Genomic DNA, 27,073 nt, shown 5'->3' on the forward strand with positions numbered 1-27,073 from the left:
AAGCATTTATTATACCCTTTCCCAGATGCCAGAGGGTACTTAGTTTTAGGTAAAATATAGAATACAATCCGCAGATGGTGTGGGAAATGGAGAAAAAAATAAAAATGGAAAATTCTGAAACCATTTTTTCCCTGTTATAAGCCTTCCTTCTTTTTCAACAGTAATTTTATTATGTCTTGCCTTGCTATACATTTTCCTAATTGAAATAAGCTCTAAACGAAGCAGTGCTATTGCAGGAGACCTGGCAGTTATGAATGCCAAAAGAACACATTATTTTGATTCCCTAAATGGAAGTCATAATTTTCAATTAGAAAGCAGAAATGAAAAGATGAAAATTGATGGCCTGTCTCAGCTGCTAACCTTTACCTGCACATATCTATTGAAGAACTCACTTAACTTCCATCACCAGGAAAAGCTTTATACATTCAATATTCTCAGAAACCTCATACAGGCGTTTGGAGTTATTAAAGAAAAAAATTCATTGTCTGTTCTGAAATGGAAGCCCCAAGATCATACAGGGAGTTTATTTTTAGCTCTATATACTGTTTAATCATATAGCAGCTAGTACAACAGACCTAAGCCTTGATACAGGCTGTTGTAAAGCAGTAAACATATTCTGATCCTTCCTTGTCAGTCAATCTGTGACTGCAAGGAATGACATGGAGGTCTGAAATAATTAGAAAAAAAGTTCATTTGTTTTGTGCTATCCTTCCAAGAGTACATCCAATTGTTTGGTGCAATCACACAACTTTAACATTGCAAACCATTGCACAGTGCTCCCCTACATCCTCATGAGCAGCATATTGATGTTACCAGCTACCTTACACACACTTTTGCCATTCTGCTTTTGTTATCAGGCTCATTCCCAAGGGATGGTTAGACTGAGTTACACTTTACATTTTTTTCCTTCTAATTTTTGCATAAAATATTGCAACTTCCTGCAATTATGGAGGATTTCATACACAATTTAAGATTTAACAGGTATTTCTTTTAGCTGGTAAGAATCTTTGTAGTAGTATTAAAAGCATGCATGTATGCTTTTGAGAGAACTATACAAAAATCTGTTAAAAAAAAAGACTATCATGTTGGTGGCTTCTTATAAAATAAGAGGTCAAGAGTTTTTATCGCTGTTCACAAGGTATAGGCAAGTGAAAATACCAAGCAAACCTAAGCAGTATCTGATTTCTGTAAAAGCCTTATGAAGAAACTTGACAGCTGCCAGTAAGCTTTACAAAATGTAGCTGGAAATGTGATTTCATGCAAGTTGCTACGAGCAACTTGTTGCTTCCAAATACAAGCTCAGCTCTACATGCCTTATGATATGTGCTCTAACGTGTGTTGTTTTGTGGCTTCCAACCTCTTTTAGAGTTCCCAAAACTGCAAACTTTAACTAGATTACCTCCTGCAAAAAGGAATATTAGCTGCATAGGGATGAAAAAGAACAGCGTGGTCAGTAAATTCTAAGCACTTGCCAGAAATTGTCTTGCACAACTGGCTACTGGCCATCATGAGCTTAGATAGTTATGAAAGAAAACAAAACAAAACAAAACAACAATGGGATAAATTATTCAGTCATTAATTTCTTCAAGATTAATTTTTGAGAGAAACTGCAGAGCAGGCCAGCACATCCTTGGAAGCATGCGCACCCAGTAACCGTCATTTTCTTTCCTTAGAATTTATACTGAAATTCTGTAGTTTTGAGAAGAACAAGTGTAACTCTAGGTTTAAATAGATTTGCCAATAACAAAGATCAAATGTAAGCTTTTATAGTAAGAGTTGTGGGTTTTTTTTCCTGTATCAGTATGTACTATAACACTTGTTGAAAGAAATTTGAACTCCACTTGAACTTTAAAATAGCCTTTTTTTTTTTTGCCAACCAGCATTATATAGTGGCAGTTGCTTAATTGAGCTTATTACACTTCTTTTATCACCAATAAAGAAAAAGACAGTAAGGCAATACTTTCAGGTTCATTCCAGGTTACCACTGTCATTGAGTTAATTTCTGAAATTTATAATAATAATATAAAATCCACAAGTTAAATGCAAAAAATGAACAACAGGTGCCAGGCTATACTTCAAGCTGTTAATGCACTCAGCCTGCTTTATATGTATATGTGAGGATGGAATTTGACCCTAACTTTGATCTTCACCTAGTACTAGTGAATCAAAAGGACAGTTAAATACAGTTCCAGTCCAATTAAAAAGGAAAAAAAAAAATACTAATATGGTCAAGACTTGCTACTTTTAAAGTATAAATTTTCACTATTGCCTGTTTTCATATTCTGAAATACTGATTCCTGGGTTTTTTTTCTTAAAATCTTTTTTAAGTGGCATATTACTAGTATGGAATGACTAATACATAAATAAGGATAAAACCACTCAGTTTCAAGGAATTAGGAATTCACAGCAAAATATAGATGAATAATCTAAAAGCATACGTAAAAAAATAATGTCACTTCAGGAAATTCTTACTTGTCATTGTTACTACAGAGAAAAAAAAAAGGAAATACTGAGTTAATAACTAAATTAATATATACTATGAAAAAATGGTCATATTTTCATACTCACATTTCAATTCATAATACTGTTTTAAATTAATCTAGATATAGACGCACTTATATTCATGTTGCCAGAAATGTTCAAGTGATGATTGTGGTGGTTCCACATGTATGCAATACTAGAAAATGTAAACTAAGTAGACTAGAACGTCATAGCATATTAATATTTAGTGCTAGTAGGTCACTGATAAATATAATTATTTTAGAGTATCAATAATGATGTTAGAAATTCAAAATATCAAAGGAAAAAAATAGGCAATACAGGTTAAACGTTTCTTTATATAAGATTCAGAAAAAGTGTCCCTTTACATTTTACAAACACAAGTCTTTTGTATAAACTGATTAACTAAGGAATATCCGTAAAATTTATATGGATTATATAAAAAATTCCACCTTAATACTAAAATAATTCATGAAAACAAAATCTTGACCATCAGTCAATGTGACAAAATTTCACTTATATATATATTATTCTGTTCAGAAATCTTATCAATAAGCTTTCAATTACATAAAAATATACCTCACAAAAATGTGCCTAAATGTTTGTGAGTTTCAATTTAATTATAGATATTTGAACAACTTATATTTACTATACAAACATATTTAATATTTTCACTGTAGATTATTTGCACAGGCAACTTCATAGAATGTTTTAAATGTAGCTCTGTAGTTTGTAAGACTCTACATGACTTTATCTCATTTTGAAAACTTAAAACATGCTTTTGTCAATACATATAGCATTTTGTACATTTCATTCTTCCTTTGTAAGCAGCTAATGTATGGGATTGGATTGTTTTTTTTGAAGTCTCAACATTTGATTGGCTTTCCTTCAAATATTTACTATAAAGATATAGAAGTCCTCACTGTTGTCCATCTAAATTTCAGGTACTCTTTCCATATTTGTACATACATACAAAAAAATTGTCTCAAAAAGAGGCAGAATACCCAAACAGTCCTCATAATTTCTGAAGATGTTTTTCAGGTCAGGTCACTCTTCTTGCACTTCCCAAACAGCAGGATAATTTCAAAAACCAAATCTCTAATTCTTTAACAGAGGGTAGGGACAAACTTTTTAAAATAATATAATATAAATCTTCGTTAATAGGAAATGTTCTTAAAGTAATTATGCTCAGAATGATGGACAAGCATCCGATTGCTCAGTGAATCACAAAAACTCAGTGAATTATCTAAAATCGTATCTTTTTCACTTCTCTTACACTGTCTTGTAGCTTTTTGTTCTGTTCAATTATATAGGCTGTGATGAAAACTATTTTCTGAGAGCATACTTTACTAGCTTAGTCAGCTGGGCCAATCCATCAATCCAGGAGGAAACTGATTTTGTTGCATTTAGGTAAGAAGAAGTCTCTATCAAAAGGTTCTTGCTAAATTCTGGTTTTTGGAATGTCCATACTTGGCCCTGACTAGAGAATATAGAAGTTATCTAAGCTTGTTAGGAGTTCACATGCTGTAGAAGTAAGCCATACGAGAGCAGAACAAACTGTTAAAGTGCATTTGTGATTGTAAGACACAGTCACTGTGGTATTGTGTGATGACTCTATGAAAGGAACATATCTAATGTTTAAAATGCTAAGAATGTTCACATAGCTTCTGAGGACACTGTAACTTATATACTTGTTGCTTCTGATATTTGAAACAGAAATTGTGGTGAGATGACAGTTCAAAAACAATGGGATATGGATGGAGTTTATCAGCTGCACTTGCACAAATACTGTTTCTGTGACTTAACAGATCTAAAATAAGAGAAGAAGATGAGATTTACAAAAAAATCATTAACAAATATCATAAACCTCATGTCTACAAAAATGTGTTGATAGCAATGGAAATAATACTTCTGTATCTTTGCTGGCAATTTAGGAGTTCCACCGAAGCAGAAGCTTAGAGACATAGGTGAGGCAATGTAATGAAGTTTGCATTGGCTCCAGCAATGCAAACAGTCTCTATGAGCTAAATTAAGCTTAAATAAACCTTCTTGCTTGTGTAAGCATGAAACTGTGGTTCACTTAGAGCACTCGAGCTTCTGGGTCATTCCCATGTGTACTAATCTACCTCTGGCCTTTTCTACCAAGAGATCATCTTTAAATTTCCTGTGCTAGTGGAATCACATGCACTGGAGACACAAAGGGAACAGATATCTCCATGTCTGAATTTAAAATAGTCATTCTGTACAGCAGTTACACCAGTGAAGATAAAATTTGATGCACTGTAGACTATTGCACACTGCCAATATGAAAGAATCTGGCTCATGAATTCTGCAGGATAGGAGAGGAGAGAATATAGTTCCGTTGGAAGGGATCTAAAGTGGTCAGTCAAAACATCACTGCATTGATGTTTTAACTTGCAAACCAAGCACTCAGTGAAGTAAATTAAGGCTCTCAGTAACTTGCAGAAGTACTGAGCCTCCTTGTAAACTGAACTCTGATTTATATTACACTGCCTAACATGATAGCTTACAGAGAGCTGTAATTGCATGTGGATAGAATTTCTAATAAAATGAAGTCCTACCTTTTCAGATAGAGTACTTAAAATGGATGCTTATTAACAAAAAGGGAGATAGATAAAAGATAGCCTACCCTTATCTGCATGATTCGGAATTCTAAGAGGAAGAAAATGTTAAATTTCAAGTGGTCTTGGAAACATTAAGTCAATTTTGAACTCTGAGTGTGTCTCATTTACTGCAGTAGATGTTTCATTTAACTCTGGCTTCCAAAATACCTGATTTATATTTCTAGACTTCATCGGGTTTTGCGTTTAATGCCTCACAGAAGAATACCAAGTTTAGATCTAAATATGATAACGTTTTTTAAGCTTGGTTAAGATTTTTTTCTTCAAATTGTATAAAACCATGACTGAATTTAATCACATAAAAAATTGTGCTTTTGGCTCTTGTATGTTTTTTGTGTTGTGTTTTTTTCTTATGTTTTGTTTTGGTTTTTTGTTTGTTTGTTTGTTTGTTTTGTGGTGTTGGTTTTGGCTTGTTTTGGTTTAGTTTGGTGTTTTTGCAGGGGGTGATTTTTCACATTTAATTTTTACTGTTACACAAGCTAAAGAGGGATTCAGTATATTGAAGTCTCACCAATTCAGGTCGTGTCACTGAAAAAAAATCATAATCATAAATTCCTCTTCTGTTCTTTTTCCTGCCAATATGAACTTGAAAAAGGCACTAAAATAGTGTTTATAATTAGGTTGGAAAGATGTTACTTCTTAAAGCATATCCACGAATTCTAAGAATGTAGATAATGAAGAGGTAGTAGTATCTAGATGGAGTAAATCAGGTTGTTCATACCATCCTATTTTCTGTAATAACAGAACATTCTTTGAATTAGGATATCTATTTTGCCTACTCCCCCACTCAGCTAAATTTCCATTATCTCAGTTAAATATTTCACTTACTAGTTTGGGAATTCTGAAAATTCAACTCAACTGTTGAATAATTTAAACTTATCATCCTGCACAGTGCCAAAGCATGGGGTGGAGCTGGGAGACAGCAGGATTTGGTACTTCTGTGTGTTACAGCATTGAATTTATGAAGATACAGGAGCACTGCCTTGCACTGGGACAAGTTAGCAATTTCCTCCAGCTCCAGCAGTGTCTTCAGTCATCACTGTGGTGGGATATGGGTAAGTATCAAAACTGCTGAGCTGGGCAGAGGCAGGATCCTCTCAAGCCCTAAAGTGCACAAGAAATTAAACACAGCACCGCAGAACTCCACTTTGAATAGGGCCCACTACAGTAAGTAAAAGGAGAAGCTAATTCTTTCTATTTTATTGTCTCAAAAAGATCCTGTCCAGGTAATATACTTTGATAAATGTAAATTTATACTCAAAAACAAAATATGGCCTTCTAAATAACATCAACAACCCCTGTTATTGCTGCATGTATACTTGATAGTCTAGCAAACTCAGGAAAAATATTTCCAGAAGTATTTTTATTCAAAGGATAGAAAGGGATAATTAAAAAGTTGGAAAGTTTTGGACCCAACTGTTTGCTGTTTTGCCATAGTGTTACTTGAACACAGAGAGAGATGAAAGACTTGTTCCCGAGCAGCTCTGCAGTCCTCTGAGACAGAGGAAATGTGGTTTTTTGTTTTCTGGAGTCACAGATAAATATTGTTTAGTGCACAATGTAAAGGCTTATATTTTAGCTAAATGCAAGATGAAAAGATAGAGATGAAGACATTTGATTTTATCATTCAGATAAGCTCTTTTATAGCCCTGAGCATCATCATGTTACATCTACCACAAGTAAAACCTTTTTTCTGTCTGGGAAGCCTGCTTTCTGGTTAACTTGATTCTAGAAGTTTCAGTATCTCCGTTATAGCCAACAGGCAACTAGACTTCCCTCTATAAAATATGGAGAAACCTTGTCTTTACAGCTACTGCTAAAACCTGGTTTTAAAATTTAAAGGGTACAGTGTTGTGTGTTAAAACCAGGTCTTTTCAAATCATAAGACTTTTACTAAGTTATAGGATGATCACAAATTCCATTAAATATAACTAAATTTATATTATATCAGAAGGTAGTAAAAGAAATCCATTTAGTCTGTATTCTATTACCTTGCCAAATATTCCATGGCTGTACAGATGTTTCTTGGGGCTAAACTCAGTGAAGGATAGTCAGGTAAATTATGTGGTCCCTAAAAATTTTAATTGTCCCTCATCTATGAAGATGCATTTCCAAAATCCAGGCTTTCTTAAACTTATGTAATAATTGTTATCAATTTGTTCCCAGGATCTCAAAAAGGGATTTGATCCTGCAGTTGAAACCTCAGGGAGCTGATGCTAACAGCAGCAGCAGTTGCCACCTGCTGAGAGTAGTGCAAGGCTTGCAAGGTCCCCAGGGGGTGTCTAAGGGAGTTTCTGGGACCCCAGCACTCTCAGGCTGCTGGTGGTCAAGATACCAGCCAGCAGGAGATAGATCTTATGAGAAGGATGGGCAAGAGTAGGATGGTTCTGACTGTGCCCATGACCTGTTCAAACCACAGGAAGTCGCATATAACCAGCCCCTGGGGAACACCAGCCACAGGGAGCACTGCTAACAGGCTGCACAAACAGGGACAGAGTAGTTTGGGAATGGTGTCACCAGTCTGTGTGGCAGTCCACGTGGCAAGGCACACACAAAGAGCTGCCAGCTCTCCCAGTGATCAGGCTGCTGCCTGCTTGGCTCACCCACAGGCTTAGGCTGCAGCCCTAGCTAGCTGATGGCTGTGCAAGCCTACCCAAGAGCTTGATGTCTCCAGGGAATTAGAAGAACATTGTCTTTCAAAACAATTTTCTAAGTGGGCTATTTTTTCTGAGAACTATAAGGAGACTGTGACCTGTTAAAAGAGGTGTCCACCTGCCACATCTGCAAGACTGTGGCTGAGACCTGAATGGAAGCACTATAGCCTACCTCTGCTGACATCCCCACCCAAACACACCTCCCAAGGAGTGAAAGAGTTGTCAATACCTGAGGCTGCATGGAGTTCCAGTATCTGGAAATCCCCCTAGCAGCTGAAGGCAGTGGTAGATGTCAAACAACTACCTATTACCAAGGAGCTCAACAGGCAACACAGTATCCAGGAACGTGAGCATAAGATCGATACTTGGTATTTTTTGCACTGTCCAAGCCTGAGCAATAGCCCTGCCTTGAGGCTGTGCAAAGGGAAGATAAGCCTGAATCCAACCTTGAGCTGTCTGATACAAGTAACTCAGAAGTTGAAGAAGACTGGGCCCTTGTCTCTGCTGAGGGTGGAAGAAGAACATTTCCCAACCCCTTAAATGCTCTTACATAACATATATGATGTTCTGTGGTTGTAGAATGAAGAGTATGTGAGTAACAGACAGGATCCAGGAAAGGCCAACCACGTAAATTCAATCCAGCCACGCACCTGTATTGGAACCACTGTCACCAGCAAAGCACATAAGGTATTAGGAACTGGAGATTTGCTACTGAGAGACAAAACATCCATTTGCCATCCAGATAATATTTCTATATATGTTTGATGCCTACCAGGAGCTTGCATTAGTGACACCTGTGAAATTCTTCCAGGTCTGATGAACCCTGCAGGGTATTGTGTGTTTCTACTGTTCCATAAAGGGTCTATTGATATTGCAACAAGGCAACTTAGCCTATATACCCCTCAGAACAATATTAAAAAGATCAGGAGGACAGGTGGTATTTTCTTCTGTCCTCCCAGTCACAGGAATCGCTGCAGGAAAGGGGAGGCAAATTGAACAGGTGTTTGCCTGGCAGTTTAGCTGGTACCATACTCAAAGTTTTGGCTTCTGTGATCATGGATCCACATTTGAGAAGCCAGGTCTCTTGGGAGCTGATGGGATTTGTGTGAGCAAGTGAGGCAAGAGCCTCTTCACCAACAAGCTGATCAGACTTACAAGGTGAGCTTTTAACTAGATTTAGCAGGGGAAAGGAATGGAGTTTTGGGTAACACAGAAGAGCCAGGGTCTGCTAATATATTAAGAACCAACAGGGAAAGACCTATGAAACGCCCAGAGGAATTAGGGCATTTTCCTCTAAAAAGGTGACATGGTCGATAGCCCAACTGAAATGTCTTTATACCAATGCATGCAGCATGATAACAAACAAAAGGAGCTGGAAGCTACTGTGCAGCTAGAAAGCTATGATCTATTTGCTGTCACTGAAATGTGGTGGGATGAATCACATAACGGAAGTACTGCAATCTATGGCTATAAACTGGTGGGGTAGAGAGGTTACCCTCTATATAAAAAAAAATGATGGACTACATAAAGCTGTCTTTGAAAAACAATGATGAACTGGGTGAGAGCTTATGGGTGAAAATTAAAGGCCAAACCAACAAAGGAAACCTTGTGGCTGGTGTTTACGGCAGGCTGCCTGACCAAAGGGAGGATGTCAATGGAGTGTTCTTCAGCTGCAGGAAGCATCATGTTCCCAGGATCTGATCCTGCTGGGGAGCTTCAATCACCCTGACATCTGCTGGGAGAGCAGCACAGCAAGCTGTAAGCAGTTCAGGAGACTTGTGGGGTTCATCAAGGGTAATTTCTTAATCCAAATGACAGACAGCCCAACCAGAGGAGAAGCAGGAGAAGTTGTTGCTTAACAACACAGATGAAGTAATAAAAGAGGTCAAAACTGGTGCCAGCCTGGGCTGCAGTGCCCATACCCTGGTAGAAGTAATAATTTTGAGAGATATGGGCCAAGTGAAGAGTAGGGTCAGGACCCTGAATTTTAGGAGAGCAAACTTTCAGTTATTTAAGGAATTAGTAGATGAGACTTCCTGAGAAACTGCCCTCAAGGATACAGGAGCAGAAAAGAGCTGACAGCTTGTTAAGCTTCATTTGTTTCAGAGCACAAGAGCTCTCAATCCCCACTTATAAGAAATAGAGCAAAGAAGCCAGGAGACCAGTTTGTCTCAGTAGGGATCTACTGGTCAAACTAAAGTGTAAGAAGAAAAGGCACAGGCAATGCAACCAGCGACATGTATCCTGGGAAGAGCATAGGGATGCTACCTGAGTGTGTAGGCATGGGATCAGGAAAGCTAACACATACCTGGAGCAGAATCTGGCAAGGAATGGGAAGAAAGATAAGATGAGCTTCTATATTTACATTGCTCACAAAAGGAAGATGTATCCCCCCAATAAATAACACAGGAGAACTAATGAAAACTAGCATGGAGAAGGCTGAGGATCTCAACATTTTTTCCCCTCGGTTTTCACTGGTAATTACTCTTCACACATCTGTGAAGTCCCTGAACATCAAGGCAGAGACTGAAGGAATGAAGTCCCTCTCATTGTAAGAGAAGATCAGGTTTGAGACAACATGAGGAACCTGAACATATACAAATCTATGGGACCCAACAAGATGCATGACAAGATCCTGAAGGAATTGGCAGATGCAGTCACTAAGCCACCTTCCATCATATATGAAAAGTCATGTCAGTCAAAGTAAGTCTCCAGTGACTCAAGAAAAGGGAATATCACGCTCATTTTTAAAAACAGTAATAAGGAGGACTCTAGGAACTACTGACCAGTCAGCCTCACCTCCATGTACAGTAATATCATGGAACAAATCCTCCTGGAGGGCATGTCAAAACATATGGAAGACAGGAAGGGGATTAGGGACAGCCAACATGGCTTCACTGAGGGCAAATCATGCCTGATAAAAGAGATGGAGAGAGACTTTTTGCCAAGGCCTGCAGTGACAAGACAAGGGGAAGCGGTTTTAAACTGAAAGAGGGCAGATTTAGGTTGGATAGAAGGAAGACATTGTTTATGATGAGGGTGGTGAGACACTGGAACAGGTTTCCCAGAGTAGTTGTGGATGCCCCATCCTTGGAAGTGTCTAAGGTAAGGCTGGATGGAGCTTTGAGCAACTTGATCTAGTGAAAGACGTCCCTGCCCATGGCAGGTGAGTTGGATCACGTTATCTTGGCAGGTCCCTTCAAACCCAAACCATTCTATGATTCTGTGATTTGTCTGTCTAGTATCAATGAGTGATTATCAATATAGTCCTAATATATTTTCCATCCACTGCAGTTAATGACACAATATAGACTGAAAGGAAAATAACAGAACTAACATTTGTGGTTAGTAAAATAACGTCCAGTATTCAGGTCCATTCAAGTGACAATTTTCAAGAAGGAGGAAAAAAAAAATATATAAGGTGTCTTCAGTAACTCATAATTGAGATCAATTCAATGCATATTCCTCCATCACAGGATGCGATAATAGTGATAGAAATACACATTTCTGTCATTAAAATCAGGTTTATATGTATCATCTTTTGTACAAAGTTACAAATCAAATGCAACTGAAACAGATCAGATTTACAGAAATAAGTATACCTTTCAAAAAGAAGATAATTCAGACTAGAAAAAATGGCTATGAATATTGTCAATTTTAAATTTATGTCATAATGATTATGTCACTTTTTAAATTTTCATGAATAATCATGTTTGTTTTCCATATGCTTCTTTACCTGAAGAAATTTGTGTTTTCTCTTTCACTTTTTTACTTATTAAGCAAGTCAAAAATAAGTGAAATTCTCCTAATATCTTCCAATGTCTAAGCAGAACTTAACGCATTCTCAAGGATCACTTTTATTAATTTATATATTTCACCCAGGAAGAAAAAAACACAAATATCCTCATAAAGCAGAATTCCTCTGATTTTTTCAGTGCTAAATGCACATTCTGAATATCTCCTGGTTTTCTAATTCAAACACAGACTTTCTATAACAAATAATAAATTCTATTGTGTCTCAAAAGTTACATTTCCACTGTTGAGAAGTATTTAATGCCAAGTATAACACTGTATTTTTCCTAATCCATTTTAAATCCTCACAGTTATTACTTTTCAGTTTCTTATATGTATGCCTCTGTATTGTGCCTTGTTTCCTAAATGCCACAATAAAAAAGTATAGCATTCTGTCTTTTTTTGTTTGTTTTAGATATAAATACATAAAATAGTTCATCTGTGCAAATATTGCATTTTTTTCCTTTAGATTAATGCAAGGCAGCTGGACAATGCAACATTTTAAACTACTTATAGTTGTCTGTATCTTTCAACAACTTTCATTTCAAGAAACCAAGAAAAAACCTTTTAAGAGATCCATTATATATGCTGGAAATATGATCTTTCTAGCAGTCTATATACTGTTCTATGTAGATTGTATAATTTTCATTAGGATACAAAATATTTCTAATGCCTGCTATTACAAGCAAATTTTTAACTTAATTTTCTATGGAAAAGTAGAACGGCAATAAATAAGCCTTCATTTGGAGAAAAACCTGGTACGTGCAAGCATCCAGAAATTGGAATCACAGAAAAGACACCAAAGATTTTTGGTCTCTTGTCATGGATCTAAGGTTATTTTGTCATTAAATCTAATGCTGTCAGAAGGATATTTATAATGTCAAGAAAATGCAGCTCTTGTTCTGCTTGGAAGATAGAAGTATAAATTTCTCTCAATAACATAATTCATGATTATCGACTTTACTTATATTTAGGAAGATAATTTTACACAGCTCTTTGAAGCTCCTTGACTCCAGATTACTCACATCATAAATTCCATCAGTGTATATAGCCTGTTTTGTCTGTATTACTTCTACATCTTCTGCCTTAAAAAAACAATTTGCACACTAAAATAATAAAACCAGATAAAGAGTAACATTTTCCCTCTTGCTGCCATTATCAACCATTTTGAAACTGAAGAGTCCTCATTTTTCACTGTTGGTTTTGTTGGGTTTTTTGTTTTGTTTTGTTTTGTTTTTAACATTGAATCAAGATTTTAATGAGAAAAAGATACAAGTTCTTAAAACTTGTTAATTCACTGAGCCAGAAGGAAATACGATATAATGACAAATATAACATAAACCAACACTAATATAATTACAAATATCCAGTCATTTTTGTCTAAAGGAAGGCAGCTGTCAAAAATAAGGTGACATGTAGCTTAGCCCAGTTTCTATAAAATATTGAACAGAATTCAAAATGAATATAATACAAACTATCCAACAGCAACAATATTCTGTTTTAAAAAACAAACTGGCTCAAGGATCTGTGATTGATCAGTAGATAGATTAATCAATAAAATATTTCTATGTAGTTGGTGATGAAGAAGAGTCACTTACCTAAAACCCCCAGCCTGTAATTGAGAGTGATGACAATGACATTTCCATAACTTGCAAGAATGCTGCCATCAATCATATTGCCAGTACCCTCCATGTAAGATCCACCGTGGATGTAGACCATAACTGGTTTCTTGCTGTTCTGATCATGAATGTCTGAAAAGATTCAAGTAAGGAAAACATAATAAAGTAATAAAAAATAAAGAAACACAGCATTAGCAATTCATACCAGTGCTACGAAAATTCTTACTTGTTTCCTATGTTTTCAATATCATCACCACTACTTTAGTCAGCTGGCTTGCACAGTTCAGGATCATCCTACAAGCCTAATATTTATAATTTAAATATCTCTCTTGGTTACTTCAAATGCTATTTCCTGTGAAATGTTCTCAGAACACTTGAAATGCCTTCACTATTAGAAGGAATTTAATTTGAATAAAAACATATAAAAGCCTAAGGAGAAAAATCAAATTATGCAACAATCTTGTTTTTCTTTTTTTTAGGATATTCTGATTCAAGTATATGCCAATTCAGAAATATCTGTACGTTTATAATAAAATTAAAATGATGATCCATACTTCCCCATTCTTCACTGAGACATAATTATTGAAATTATATTTCCAATAGTTCAGTAAGACATAATATCACAAAAAATTTTCAGATGGAAATAAATATAGAAAACTCTTACTTCTTTCAAATAGCCTAGAATTTAATAGAGACAATTTATGCAAATTCGTGACACAGATTTTTTTGTATTTAAAGCAAATGAAGTCTTTTGTGTTGTAGTTTTCCTTGTCATGGTAGCTAATCCTTAAAGAACAGCCTTGAATTAATGTTCCTTAATGGTATGGCTGATCTTTTGTATATACAGTAAAGCTCTTGAGTAGTTTCAAACAAGTAAACAGCTAGGTCTTTATCTCTATGAGAAAGTTAAGTGAAATTGAGAGCAATATTTTCATACTTCAGAGTGAGTTGTAAAGATGCACTAATCAATGATTTGGAGTATATTCATATCTCTTCCTCTAATAACCAAAAAGTTAGGCTCCTGACCCCAGGAATGGTTCAGACTATCTAAATTAGGAAATAATGTTCTTTACAGAAATAGGGAGAACAGGGGCTGAGCTTGTTTAAAAAGCAGAAGGTAATTCATCGAGCTGTGGTTAGATGTATACAACTTTTATGAATAATTCAGTGTATCTGCATGTGGAATAGCAGCACTTTTCCGTCACATAGTACAACATACAAGGTAAAGCAGAATTTCTGACTATACAATCAGCTAAATAATAGTAATAATAAGCAGAATAGAAGTAATAATAAGAAAAATAATAAGAAGAAGAACAGGAAAAAAGAAGAAGAAAGAAGAAAGAAGAAAGAAGAAAGAAGAAAGAAGAAAGAAGAAAGAAGAAAGAAGAAAGAAAGAAGAAAGAAGGAAGAAGGAAGAAGAAAGAAGGAAGAATAAGAAAGAAGGAAGAAGAAAGAAGAGACAAGAAAGAAGAGACAAGAAAGAAGAGACAAGAAAGAAGAGACTAGAAAGAAGAGACAAGAAAGAAGAAACAAGAAAGAAAAAGCAAGAAAGAAGAAACAAGAAAGAAGAAACAAGAAAGAAGAAGAAGTAGTAGTAGTAGTAGTCTGTGCTATGTTTTGGATAGGGTAGGCATATATTGGACAGTGGAAAAGGGAAGTGGAGGAAGAAAAAGACGAGCTATATACCTAGAGGTACAGGACCTCGGTTCAAAATCCTTCCAAAATTCTTCCCTCTCCTCAGATTCCTTAGGAAAAACTCTAACATACCAAAATGTCATTAGCAATGAGGAACCATTTAAATAATATTTTGTATATTTGCAACTAATTTGTGCATATTTAAAGATAAGTTATGCCTAGTCATATTCCTATGGCCCACTTTACCTATGTGTATATACTATAATAAATATCAAAAACTGACAGCTGATTGCAAGGAACAGGTGTTCATGCTCCCATATACATGTGTCCAGTTGTCAGAATTTAAGGCTTCTCATAGAATCTGCTTTCTTTACATAAAAGGATGCATACTTCACATGTTATATTTTATGTGTTGTACCTGAGTAGCAGAACAGAAGGCTTTGTGATAAGATATTTTTAAACATTGGGACTGTAAAAGTAATACAGACCTTAAACAGATCATATGAAGCAATGAGGTACATTCTAGTGAATGTTTTTTTTTTTTTTATTCTCAGCATTTTCAGCAAAGTACATGAAAGTGTTTCTTCTCTGAAGGCTCAGCTAAGCCCTCGAAAAATGAAAGCAACAATTATTTAACACAATTATTTGTGTTGCTGAATTACCTTTCCCTTCTCTATCTGAAGTCTCATGGTATGATTTGTTGTATTTAATCTTTCGTTATTACATAGTTCTACCTCAGGTTTGAATCTTTCACTGCTGAAGTCAATGGGAGGTTTCCTCTTCCCCTTCAATGGGAACATGATTAGCTTCAACATAAAGGAAATGGGCTCCATGCTTTATGTGCTTAGATCAAAAGTAGATCCTCTTGTTAATCATGAAACCCTAATGTTTTTTTAAGAAGTCTGGATAGTAATGTATTCATAATCAAATATCTATCTTAAGTTTTTAAAGCAATTTCAGTTTTGCTTGTTACTTATCTTTTGCTTTTAAATTAACTACAGAATTTGGTATAGCAAATGATGATACCATAATTTTTAGAAACCTGTTGCACAGAAATAAGGTGATATTCAGAAAATAATAGGAATTTTGGAGTATTCTGCACAGCATTTTTATGCTATAAGAACAGCGTAATTCAGCAATGAAGGTGATACAGTAGATGGCAACCAGTGTGAATCAAAGACCAGAGATTTTTAATATGGTATTTTATGTATGGATAGAGTAGCTACAACTGAGCTGAACTCCCAGCAAAAGAGGAGGTAGTGTCCTCAATGCAGTGTGCATGATACTAAGGGGAACAGAGAGGACAAATGTTTTGAAGTTATTTGAACTGATGTTAGATAGAAAGCAAAACCAAAAAAAAAACCCAGGAAAAACTATATGGAATCACAATTCAGATTGGTCAAGCATGAGAGGATTAAGAAACACATTGCTACAACATCAAAACAATAATCTACCCAAGGCTGTTTTCATCTCAATTAGTTTGAATTTGGTAAATACGTAAAATAAAATGCCACTGTAACTTTAATGAAAAGGAAGGGTGAGAATAGAGGAAGATTTAATGACTTTTTTTCTATTTCAGTGCATCTTAAATAGCTTTGTTGTGTCAAGGCAAGAAAAAAGTATTTCCTTGTACTACTTTTTTTTGGGATACTTCATTGTGAACTTTAACATTTCCTTTCAGGGAATCCGATCCAACTCTGAAAGAAGTCAATGAATATTATTGTCATTGATTTCAGTGGGAACGTGGTCAGAGTCAGAACGAATGTATCTCAGAGGCTAGCTATTACAGGAAGAAACAATAAAGCAACATCAACAGCTTCCTTCATTTTTGTATCCTGAAATAAACCACATCCTGTGAGAAAAAAAAAAAAAATATATATATATATATATGTAAGTAAATAAAAATAGCAAAGAAAAAGCAAAACTCAACTGCACAAAAGTACAGCATGTGCACTGTGGAAACAGTGGAAGTGAGAGAAAGGATATATGTGTGTTCTTTCATGAATTTAAAACAGGTGAATTTACAAAACATGTAGGAGGGAAAAGAGCACATGCATGTTTTTAGATTCGATTTTCTCAACCTAAGAAAGAATTGGGAGGGAAATGTATATGGCTTCAAATAATATTTATGTTACTCACTTCACACATATTTAGGAATCAATTTTACACCTATGTCACAGGGGAATTGCAGTCATTTATATGCTAATTTGATTTTAAAAAGAAAAACAATGGAAATAATTTCTAAAGAAAATAAAGAAGCACATTGAAGTGTGCTTCTTCAAATAAGGGACTAAAAATCATGTTGAAATAACACCAATAACAACAACAATTATAATAATTATAATAAAAATTTAAAAGTTTATGTTCATGCATCAGGGTTGAGCTTTGAAAAAAAACAAAAAATACCTTCATCTTCACCACGATCATTACTGGTTATATCATCTGCGCTTTTCTTTGTGTTGGCTCCTGGGATCATAGTGAGGAGGAGAATAAAGGGAAAAAAGAGAATTCAAAAACAGCAGGTTCTCAAAAAATAATAAAAAAAACTAGTACCAAAAAAAAAGAAAAATGTAACAAAAATGTCAAAAACTGTTACATTTGAAATAGAAAAACAAAAAAGATGCAAATTGCACATAAACATAAAATGTCAAGAAGAACAAATTGAAAAGATTTGAAAAAAAATGTATCATATTCTGTGACAATGCAGTTACTTCAGTTAAAAGTGATTTCCTCAAAACCAAAATTAATGTGCTATTTAAAAGAATAATATAAAACAAAAAAGATATTAAAAATTATCAAATTATGGTTTCTACAGAAGAAATGCAATTAATTTCATTTTGTTTGGTAATTTTGAAGAAATAATGCCTTCAGTCACCATCTTCAATAACATTTTATTCATCCTCATTAAGATTTATTAAGAATTATCTACAAGGTCAATATTAGATGGAATCAATGCAAATAAAATTATCACTGAGTCTTAAAACAACTTGGATGCACCAAGACAAACCACATAGGCCTCCTTAAAATTTATTCTTGCTCCCCATATGAACAAAAAGATCTTTAAAACAACAGATTGCAAACAAAGGTGAAACAGAGTTGGGTCAATCCCAGACATGGAATTTGTCCAAAAGTAGCTATGGTTCATATTATACCACATTTCAAGCTCTTTAGAAAAGCCTAGAAATTAAATGAAAACTGTTACTTACCATGAAAAGAACTTGCACTTATCTATTAAAGATTTTATAAATAACATATTTTAATTTATATTCAATATGCTTTCTCAAAATACTTTTCAGGTGTATACATACACACGCAGAGACATACACACACATCCACACATGCCATAGTACATGTTTATCGGAGCAAGAGTAAATTAACATCGTTTACCACCCCCACCCCTCCTTGGGCAATACTGTTTTTTGACTAAAAAGCTGTCTTTACACCCAACATTTCATTGTACTGTTCTTACTGCTCTAGCAAGTAGCCCATTGTAACAGGTTAATTGATAAGCAGTGAAACATGAATAAGAAACTTACTTTCTAATTTAGTTTAAAGATGAAATATGCCTACTAAACAAATAAAATGGTCTAAGTCATCACTCTAACCTTTTTTTTTCCTGAATTTTCTTTATTTGGATATGTGTTTCAAAAAAGTGGTATACTTGATTAACTTCTTTATGTATGATTTTGTGTATGAAGTCTGCCTATGTCACAGAGATATCATATTTAGCTAAAATAATTTTGCTACTTTTTATTCTATTATTTAAACTGTCTTTATATCCCTCAAAATTCAAGGTTTTGTGTAAATCTAAGTCCATGATTATAAGTAAGCAAGACAGAATGTGGTTAATTTTTTTTAATATATACAGTTTTGGGTTCTGTGCATGGGTTTGCTTGTATCTTCTTGATAGAAACAGAATACAGATTTTCTACAGAAATTTTCTGGAAACACTGCTGTTGTGTAGGTAATGATGGTGATTAGCGAGTCAAACTGTGAAAAGCAGTGACTGAGACTCCATCTCCACACTAACCAGTATCTTCAGTGCAGTTATACTTTAGTCATTGTGTGTGTATTATGCAAGTGCATTCCATTATATGTATTCAGTACATAGTTAACTAGGTAAAATACAGTTGTCAAGGAAATGTAGACGTTCTCTATCAGATTCTTTGAGAAATGTCAGATACAGGCTCTAATCTCAGTCACCATCCAAGTTTTGCCCTTTTTTATAATACTTCCCAAATTAGTTTTAGCCCAATGAATGTTGAATGCTTTCCTACAAGCTACCCAAATAAAATCAATTTTGTATTTAGATAAACCTAGTACTCAACCTATAAAGTGCCCTTAAACTGTTTTTGATCCATGTAAAAAATTAATGAGAATTATTCACAGAGAATAAATCCACCTATTTACAAGTTTAAAAGCAACAGTATGAAAGTAACAGAAGAAATCTTTATCTCATTTCCCCCAGTGAGTCTCCAGACTGTTTGATTAAAAAGAAATATGATCATCATATGCCAAATATAAAATCAACTACGACATATAATTCCTATGAATTAAAAAACAGCAAAACATGACCCTATATATATAGTACCTGTAGAAAAAGAACTGTATGTGCAATTATGTAATCCATATTTAAAGTCCTTTGAGTGAAAGAAGCAGATATGTCCCAAAATGTTTTAGTTTAGCTGCTATCCCCCCAAAAAATCAATGCATCAGTAACATGTTACAAGGATTTTCTGTCTTATGTACTTCCTGAAGTCACTCTGGTTCAGTGTATTTCAGAAAGAACAACACAAACGTAATGAGAATTTAGAAAATGTCAACACCCCATTCTACTAGATGTGATGAGACACAAATATCATGTAACACAGGTGACATACGATTATCTGCAATATTTGAAACTTTCTTAATTTCTGTTTTTTCATTCTTCACAGCTTGAAGATATCCTGGAGTAACCAATTTTCAGAACAAAATATAATTCTAAAATGTATTGAATTTCAATGTGAGTAGGAATTATGTTTCTCCAACCTGTTGTGGAACAATCTTTCATTTGTCTGTTGGTAACTGAAATATATTTTTATAACTAAGTTTTTTGTGTTTGATAGGTTTTTAAATGAATTTTGAGATCTGATAAAATGGATTACATCAATAAGTTCTCAAACTCATTTTCTGTGTTCCTGTCACGTTGGATTGCTTTCATACTGTGCATACTTGTTATAGAATAATGGAATAGAATGACAGAATCATTTAGGTTGGAAAAGACCATTAAGGTCATTGAGTTGAACCTAACACTGCCAAGTCCATCACTAAACCATATCCCTAAACACCACATCTACACATCTTTTAAACACCTCCAGGGATGGTGACTCAACAACTTCCCTGGGCAGCCTATTCCAATGCCTGACAACTCTTTCAATAAAGACATATTTCCTAATATCCAATCTAAACCTACCCTGGCACAACTTCAGGCCATTTCCTCTGGTCCTATTGTTCGTTACTTGGGAGAAGAGACCAACGCCCTCCATGCTACAACCTCCTTTCAAGTAGTTGTAGACAGTGATAAGGTCTCCCCTCAGCCTCCTTTTCTCCAGGCTAAACAGCCCCAGTTCCCTCAATCTCATCAGACTTGTGGTCCAGACCCTTCACCAGCTTTGTTGCCCTTTCCAGAACTCTCTCCAGCACCTCAATGTCTTTCTTGTATTGAGGGGCCCAAAACTGAACACAGGATTCAAGGTGTGACCTCACTAATTCTGAGTACAGGGGGAACATCACTTCTCTAGCCCTGCTGGCCACATGATTTCTGATACAAGCCATGTCAATAATAATTACAGAACTGTTTGGGGAGAACAGAATTGTTATTGTTTGAATTATTTCAGTACTGCCAAAACCACATAAGATACTCAGGAGCATTTTTCAGAAAAATTATACTGATCTTTTGAAAATATAATCTTCTAGAAACATATCTCATGCAGAGAGGAAAAAATGGAATTTTCCAATCACATTGTCTCTTTATTGTTAAAAATATTCTTCATTTTCTCCTAAAACTTCTACAAGAATATGGCATTCCCTGTCATAAGAAAAAAAAAATACTCTAATTCCTCTAAGGCTGATCTGAAGTTGCACCTCAAGTGCAAGTTCTGTCTCAAGGAGACAGAATAGGAATGTGACTAAAACCTTCTATGGCTCAGGAGAACTCTCTGTCTGCACCAGCTGCCTGTCCTACATACCAATACTTCCTTTCACTTTGAGGCTTCTTTTAGGGGTGTTCAGGGTTCTTCTCCACATATGTGAAAAACACAGGAACACCAATTTTAGTCTTGGACTCCTGTACACCAAGAGAACATTATTTCTGTGTTATAGAATTGGGCCTTCTGCAGGCTAAACAGTGTTTTATCATACATCCCACATGAAATATAGATGGTAAATCTTGACAGCAATCCTGGAACCAAAAGTAGAGCAGAGAGCAGTGCAGATAGCAGTGGTGATCTAGTGCAATAAAGACTGAATTCCAGAAGTATCTCTTTTGACCAGCCTAAGGTTTGACTGGAGCTGTTGGTTTGCAAGGTTTGTGTTTCACTTTTCATGCTGATGAAAAGTACCAAAGAAAAATATTTCAAAAGGTTTATAGGATGAGAAATCCTTTTACTAATTGTCAAGGCCAGGAACTATTGAATTACATATATTAAATATGCTGTAGATATTGTAGGTCTACTGAAGATTACATTTGTATAGAAGTTCATGTTTTTTTAGAAAGTTCTAAGAGGCCTTACTGTTAATGACAACTAGAAAAATATGTGCTTTCATAACATTTTTATTAAATGCCAGGTGACCTCTTTTCATTTGTCCTCCAATTCTATTCATTACTGAGGGGAAAAGGCATAGTGTAATTCTTTACCAAACTGTTTCAGACCTCTTCTGTAACACATTTTTGCTTGCCGTAAGATGTAACAGTACAAATGCAGAATAATTTAGGCATATATAAGCCAGATCTAAACTAGTGCCAGTCAACATATTCATCACAAAGCAGAGTTTCATGCGGGCTACTCTTTTTCCTCCGTAAGAAGCTTTATGTGCAAAGAAGTGGTAAACTGTAATTCAGTAAGAACCCCTCTTTAAAAGTTCTTCAGCCCAAAATACTGATGCATCAGCTAATTAACTTTTAAAAAATACTTGATTTAATTTATGCATGGGTTTAAATTCCCCTTGTATTCCCAGGTTCATTCTCAATGTCATGCATTCATTTATCACAAATGAAGAAATCACCCCACTGTAAGCCCACCTTCTGGCTCGCATTTGCTACAATAATGAATAAAAATCTCATTCAGAAACAGATTGCAAGTCTTCCCAGGTGTATTCGCAATTTATGCTATATCTTTGTCCAATTAGATAACATGTATTTTATATATATATATATAATGTAGTCAGGTCCCATGCATGCAGTTTACCAGTGCTTGCAGTGTAGGTATCCATTCTGAAGCCTCTAATAGCAGCAAAACATTCTTAACTAGTGCTTAAGCTGATGCCATTTCTTTGCATTTTATATCTAATTGCTCCATCTGTCACACAGTATACCTTTTGACCCCATTTAATTTTGGGAAAGCGCTCAGTTTTCCGAAATCACACAGCACATTATTAGTTCTATGACCTCCCTGTTTCACATAGAGCATGCTCAACCTTCTGGAAACTTCCAGCTCAAACCAGATTAATACAGGATTTAATAGTCATTCTCTCAGTGATATGTCTTATTTATACAGCCATTTCAACAGATCTCTGAAGCTCTTGGTTTCCCATCCCATGAGAACCATTACAATTTTACAATCAGCTCAAGTCAACAGTTCATTACAGTCTCAAGGGATCAATAGGAAAACAGAACTGCATCTTTCTTTCTGCATTTCTCCTGAGACTGGTGGGTTATAACTTTACTTTGAGTCTCACTTAGTGCCCAAGCCTGAAGTTATTTCATGTCCGAAGAGAGGGGTCAGGCACTGGTGGAGTTTGGCTGTCGTAACACTGTTCTTGACTAACGTCTATGGGCAAGGCTGTCCAGCTACCTTTATAGCTGTACGAAGAGTTCTTATGTGGCAGCCAAAGAAGAGGATGTAGACATTTCAAATAGAAGTGGAGGAAAAATACTATTGAGAATTATTGCATTGTCTTAGAAGCTGACTGCAGATTACCTACACCAGGAGACATCTTAAGGAAAGGCAACACATCTATCTTTCTACCTGTATTTTTAGAAGCTTGTTGATTTTAATTGAAGAAATAGATGCATATTGTCTAGATTTGAAAAACCATTATTTTTTAATTATTTACTGAATACTGGCAACATGTGTGTAATTGTGTGGGTGTATATATGTGCAAATATGTACATATATATACACATGAACATGCTCTATGTGATTAATAATCTTCCAGAAAGAAAACAGGTTTGTTCATTAGCACTCCCTGTAATGGTGTTCAAATGAAATTACAATCTGTCAACAGTATGCAGAACTCCAATAAGCAGCCACATTCAATAATTTCAAAGCAGTCCTTAGCCATAAATTAGATGCCTTCTATCTTTTTCCTAAATAATAAGAAGACTTAAAATGCCTACTATTCTACATAGTTTTTCATATGGAAGCCAAAGAGAGATCAGAATGTTACTTAAATTTGTCTGAATTAGATTTGGCTTTGTTTTAACGGATATATTACCAATGAATAGTGGAAGACACAAGATTACAGTGGCCATTATTCTGATACCATTAACAACAACATCAACAAAACCATTTGAGTTGCAACTGCTTGCTCTGTATAGCAGCACCATTTCAATAAAGAACACGTAACATAATTGAATTTGTGTTCTAAATTACTCCAGCTGCAAGGTGCACACACACGAAATTGCTAGAATTCCAGACATCAGCAAATGTGTAGATGCTGCTATATAGTCAGGAAATATTTCTTTTCAAGAAAAGGGAATTAAATGTCAATTTTGTGTCATATTTGAAATTGGATGGACTGAGAGAAAATGCAGCAAAAATCCGTACAGTTTTGTGTTTCATGCATTAGTGAGGATTAAAAGAAACAAACAAAACTGCTGTTTCACAGGCTTCTTACAAATAGTTTTAGAAATCCATGAAAAATCTATGTAGACGCTTCTATTGAAAAAGAGAAATTCTAAGGTTGAAAAAGGATTGCATAAAAAACCAAATTCTAATATTACCTCAGCTCTTTATGTTGTCTATATTTTTTAATTACCTGATTACATATACCTTTGTTTTCAGAAAAAATTGGTTGCATCTCCCCATGCATTAACTGTTTCACTTACAGAGAACAAAAGTTGGATGAAATACTTAATATTTTACAGGTACAGTACTCTGTATACTGTTCCTCCCAAATAAAGACAAAAATAATGACTACTTTGTGCCTTGAGTTATATGTGTCCAACAAGCTCTTTCCCTGGACAACAATAAGTACATGAAATCAGTCCGTCACTCAGTTTCACATGCTTTAAATGAGGTTATATCTTCCAACAAGTTAACACAAAGCAAGTGTCACAGAGTGATTGTGTTGTCCCATATAGTTCCACAGAAAGATGCAAGTACTTTTTGAAAGCAGGAATGTTGTGGAAATAATTATTTACTACTTTTTAATAATACTAGTTCTATGATTGATATGGGAATTCTTTTTCTGACAAGTTTATTCCACACCAGTATGTTGATATGGATTCATCTCACTGAAGAAAATATAATACTCACACAAGATTCCAGGGTAGGAGAAATCTTCAGCCTAACTGTGGAGATTATATGTCATCCTGATTACTGGTTGGGACCAAAAAGAGTTTACAAAAAATAGCAATAACTTTTAAGATCTAAGAATTATGTTGTTGCCTGAAGATTTGGCCTGTCTACATTCTATTATTCTGCATTCAGTGGCTAATTCATATTGACTCTTATTCTAAATAAGATTCAAAAGATGAAATCTTAACTTCCATAACTTTGGGGAAATGGGGCATCCCTTCCCTTCTGTCAAAGTCTCAAAACGTTCTATACATTTCATTTTAGGAAAGTCAGTCACTCATTTTAAGAAGATTGTTAAATATAGGTATATGATGAACATAAACACTGGCATTTACACTGGATACTTGTCATAGTTACTAAAAGCAACACACTTCAAAGCTACTTGTTATTCTGAAAATGTTTATGTTTATTTAGATTACATTTACTCATCCTGTAAAAAAAAAAAATATATATGTATATATATATGTTTTTTCTTTCATCCTGTGTTAATCTATTTTGGTACATTCTTAACCAAGAAAAATTGCTTTGAATAAAAATTACCAAAAATAATAATTTTTAAAACTATTACAGTTTAACAGGTTGCTTTTATTGATAATTACAAACATAAAAATCATTATTATTTTAGAAGATTAATAACTAATACAGAAATGAGGTAGCAACATAAATTCAGTAATATTTTTGATAAGGATTTGTTATGCAAGTTACTCCAGATCTAGAACTTAAAGTCTTCTAAATGCAGCACATCGCTTTGACAAAACTGTGTATGGTGGCTCAAAAGAAAGGAGGCATTGTACAGCCTATCCTTTCAGTGACCTCCAACAGATAAGAGGAGTGTTTTTTGCACTTCCAGTGTAGCTGAATCTGCTCTATTTGATGGAGGATTAGACTGAGCCTGCAATGCTTTCTGATTGAGTAATGAAACACTCATTAAAAAGCATAAATCTACCATATAGTTACTTAAATTCATTCAGACAGAAGCACATTTTTTTCTGTACAAGAATGAGGAGGAATGCTGTCAGTAAGAAAGTGTGGCAGTGACCTCAAATAGCTTACATTTCTCTGCTAAATTGGTGCACTTGATGAGGTATGAATGCAAAAATGTTAACATATCTCAGTGCACAATATGCCTGTGTAGCAGTACTGCATGTGCTTTAACCCATCTCACCTTCCTCATCAGTGAAGCCATTTTGAAATTAGAACAGATAGCTACATGCTACTTTCTTGAATTACGACATCCAAAATCTAACAATCAGTTTGATATACTGAGATGTTTAAAAATGCACTCTTTCCCTTTGTATTACACATGCTTCCTCTATGCTGACAAAGCTTTTAGGCACATGCATAGTTTTAAGCATAGGGGCAGCCCTGTTGACTCCAAAGAGAACACCAGTATGAGTAAGCTTCAGCACTGTGACAAAGCTGGCTTCAGTCTTGTCTGAGGACTGAGAACATGGATAAGTCTACAGCAAACACTACAGTAAATATCAAGTATATCCCCTGCAGGATATACAAATCCCACTGCAAAGATTGTCCAGAAGTGCATGTAGTATACTGCACTGGCAAGTCGGAGGGTGTAAGATATGGTCTGAGTATTATTAGCTGCAAGGGTGTTGTTAGCATGATGATCATACTATAGTTAGGTTTAGAAGGGTGCATAGCAATTCTAAATTGGAAGGCACAAATAATCTTTTATTATTAATCATATTTCTCAAGCCTAGAAGTAATTACACTCTAAGTAATCTGGGTAGCTGGACTCTCCAGAAAGTTGAGTAATGTTGACCTAACACTACCTATGACTATTTGAGTACTTTCAAATAAAGTTAAGAGAGATAAGTACCTATGTTTCATTTAAAAATGAATGTAAGTGGGTGTGTAAAAAAAAAAAAAAAAAAAATTAACAGTCAGTTTTAATAACTATAGGTAACTGTCACCCCACCTCTGCAGACAGCTGAACAACACGAGCACATACTCTGCATTTAATAATTGCTGGAAAAGTTGTTTGTACAAATTCCTTTGGGTATTTATAGGCACCACTGGAAGCTGTGACCTGAATAAGCAACGCTTAAGAATACCTCTAATTATTTGATGCATCTATTTTGATTGTTCATTTTGAACACAAGCTCAATTTGCAGATGCCTTTGGAGAATTTGGGAAATAATGGTGTTTGTTATTTCAGTGGATCCTGGGAGAATGTAATTTTATTGAATTGTAATAGACAATAAAATAGTTTAGCGGCATATTCGGTTTTATCTTTGATGTTTACTGGATCTCTAGAATCTTAGGTTTTATTTGGGAATCATGCAAGTATTAGTTACAGGTAAATAAGAGGTCTGCATAAGATATCCAAAGGAGACACACACAAAACTTCATGAAGTTTTTGTTTGTTTGTTTTTAGCACATAATCCAGTGTTTTGTTTTGTTTTGGGTTTTTTTATAGATTTAAATCACATCTT

The 27,073-nt window shown here is 35.0% G+C and overlaps 1 protein-coding gene across 3 annotated transcripts in view; it reads right to left on the minus strand.

Annotated features, from left to right (window-relative positions):
* The window catches only part of NLGN4X (neuroligin 4 X-linked), a gene marked incomplete at its 5' end in the record, with an annotated part of 127,363 nt that overhangs the window by 62,979 nt on the left and 37,311 nt on the right, over positions 1 to 27,073 (minus strand). For 2 of the 3 annotated variants that reach the window (XM_082071942.1, XM_082071943.1), the window contains one exon: positions 13,186 to 13,338. In XM_082071942.1, the coding sequence (XP_081928068.1) occupies positions 13,186 to 13,338 (153 nt within the window). Of the gene's footprint in view, positions 1 to 13,185; positions 13,339 to 17,247; positions 17,308 to 27,073 lie in introns of all 3 variants that reach the window. The other variant, XM_082071941.1, reaches the window with a different exon arrangement.

Source organism: Streptopelia decaocto (assembly GCF_964273445.1).
Source record: "Streptopelia decaocto genome assembly, chromosome: 1".
NCBI lineage: Eukaryota > Metazoa > Chordata > Aves > Columbiformes > Columbidae > Streptopelia > Streptopelia decaocto.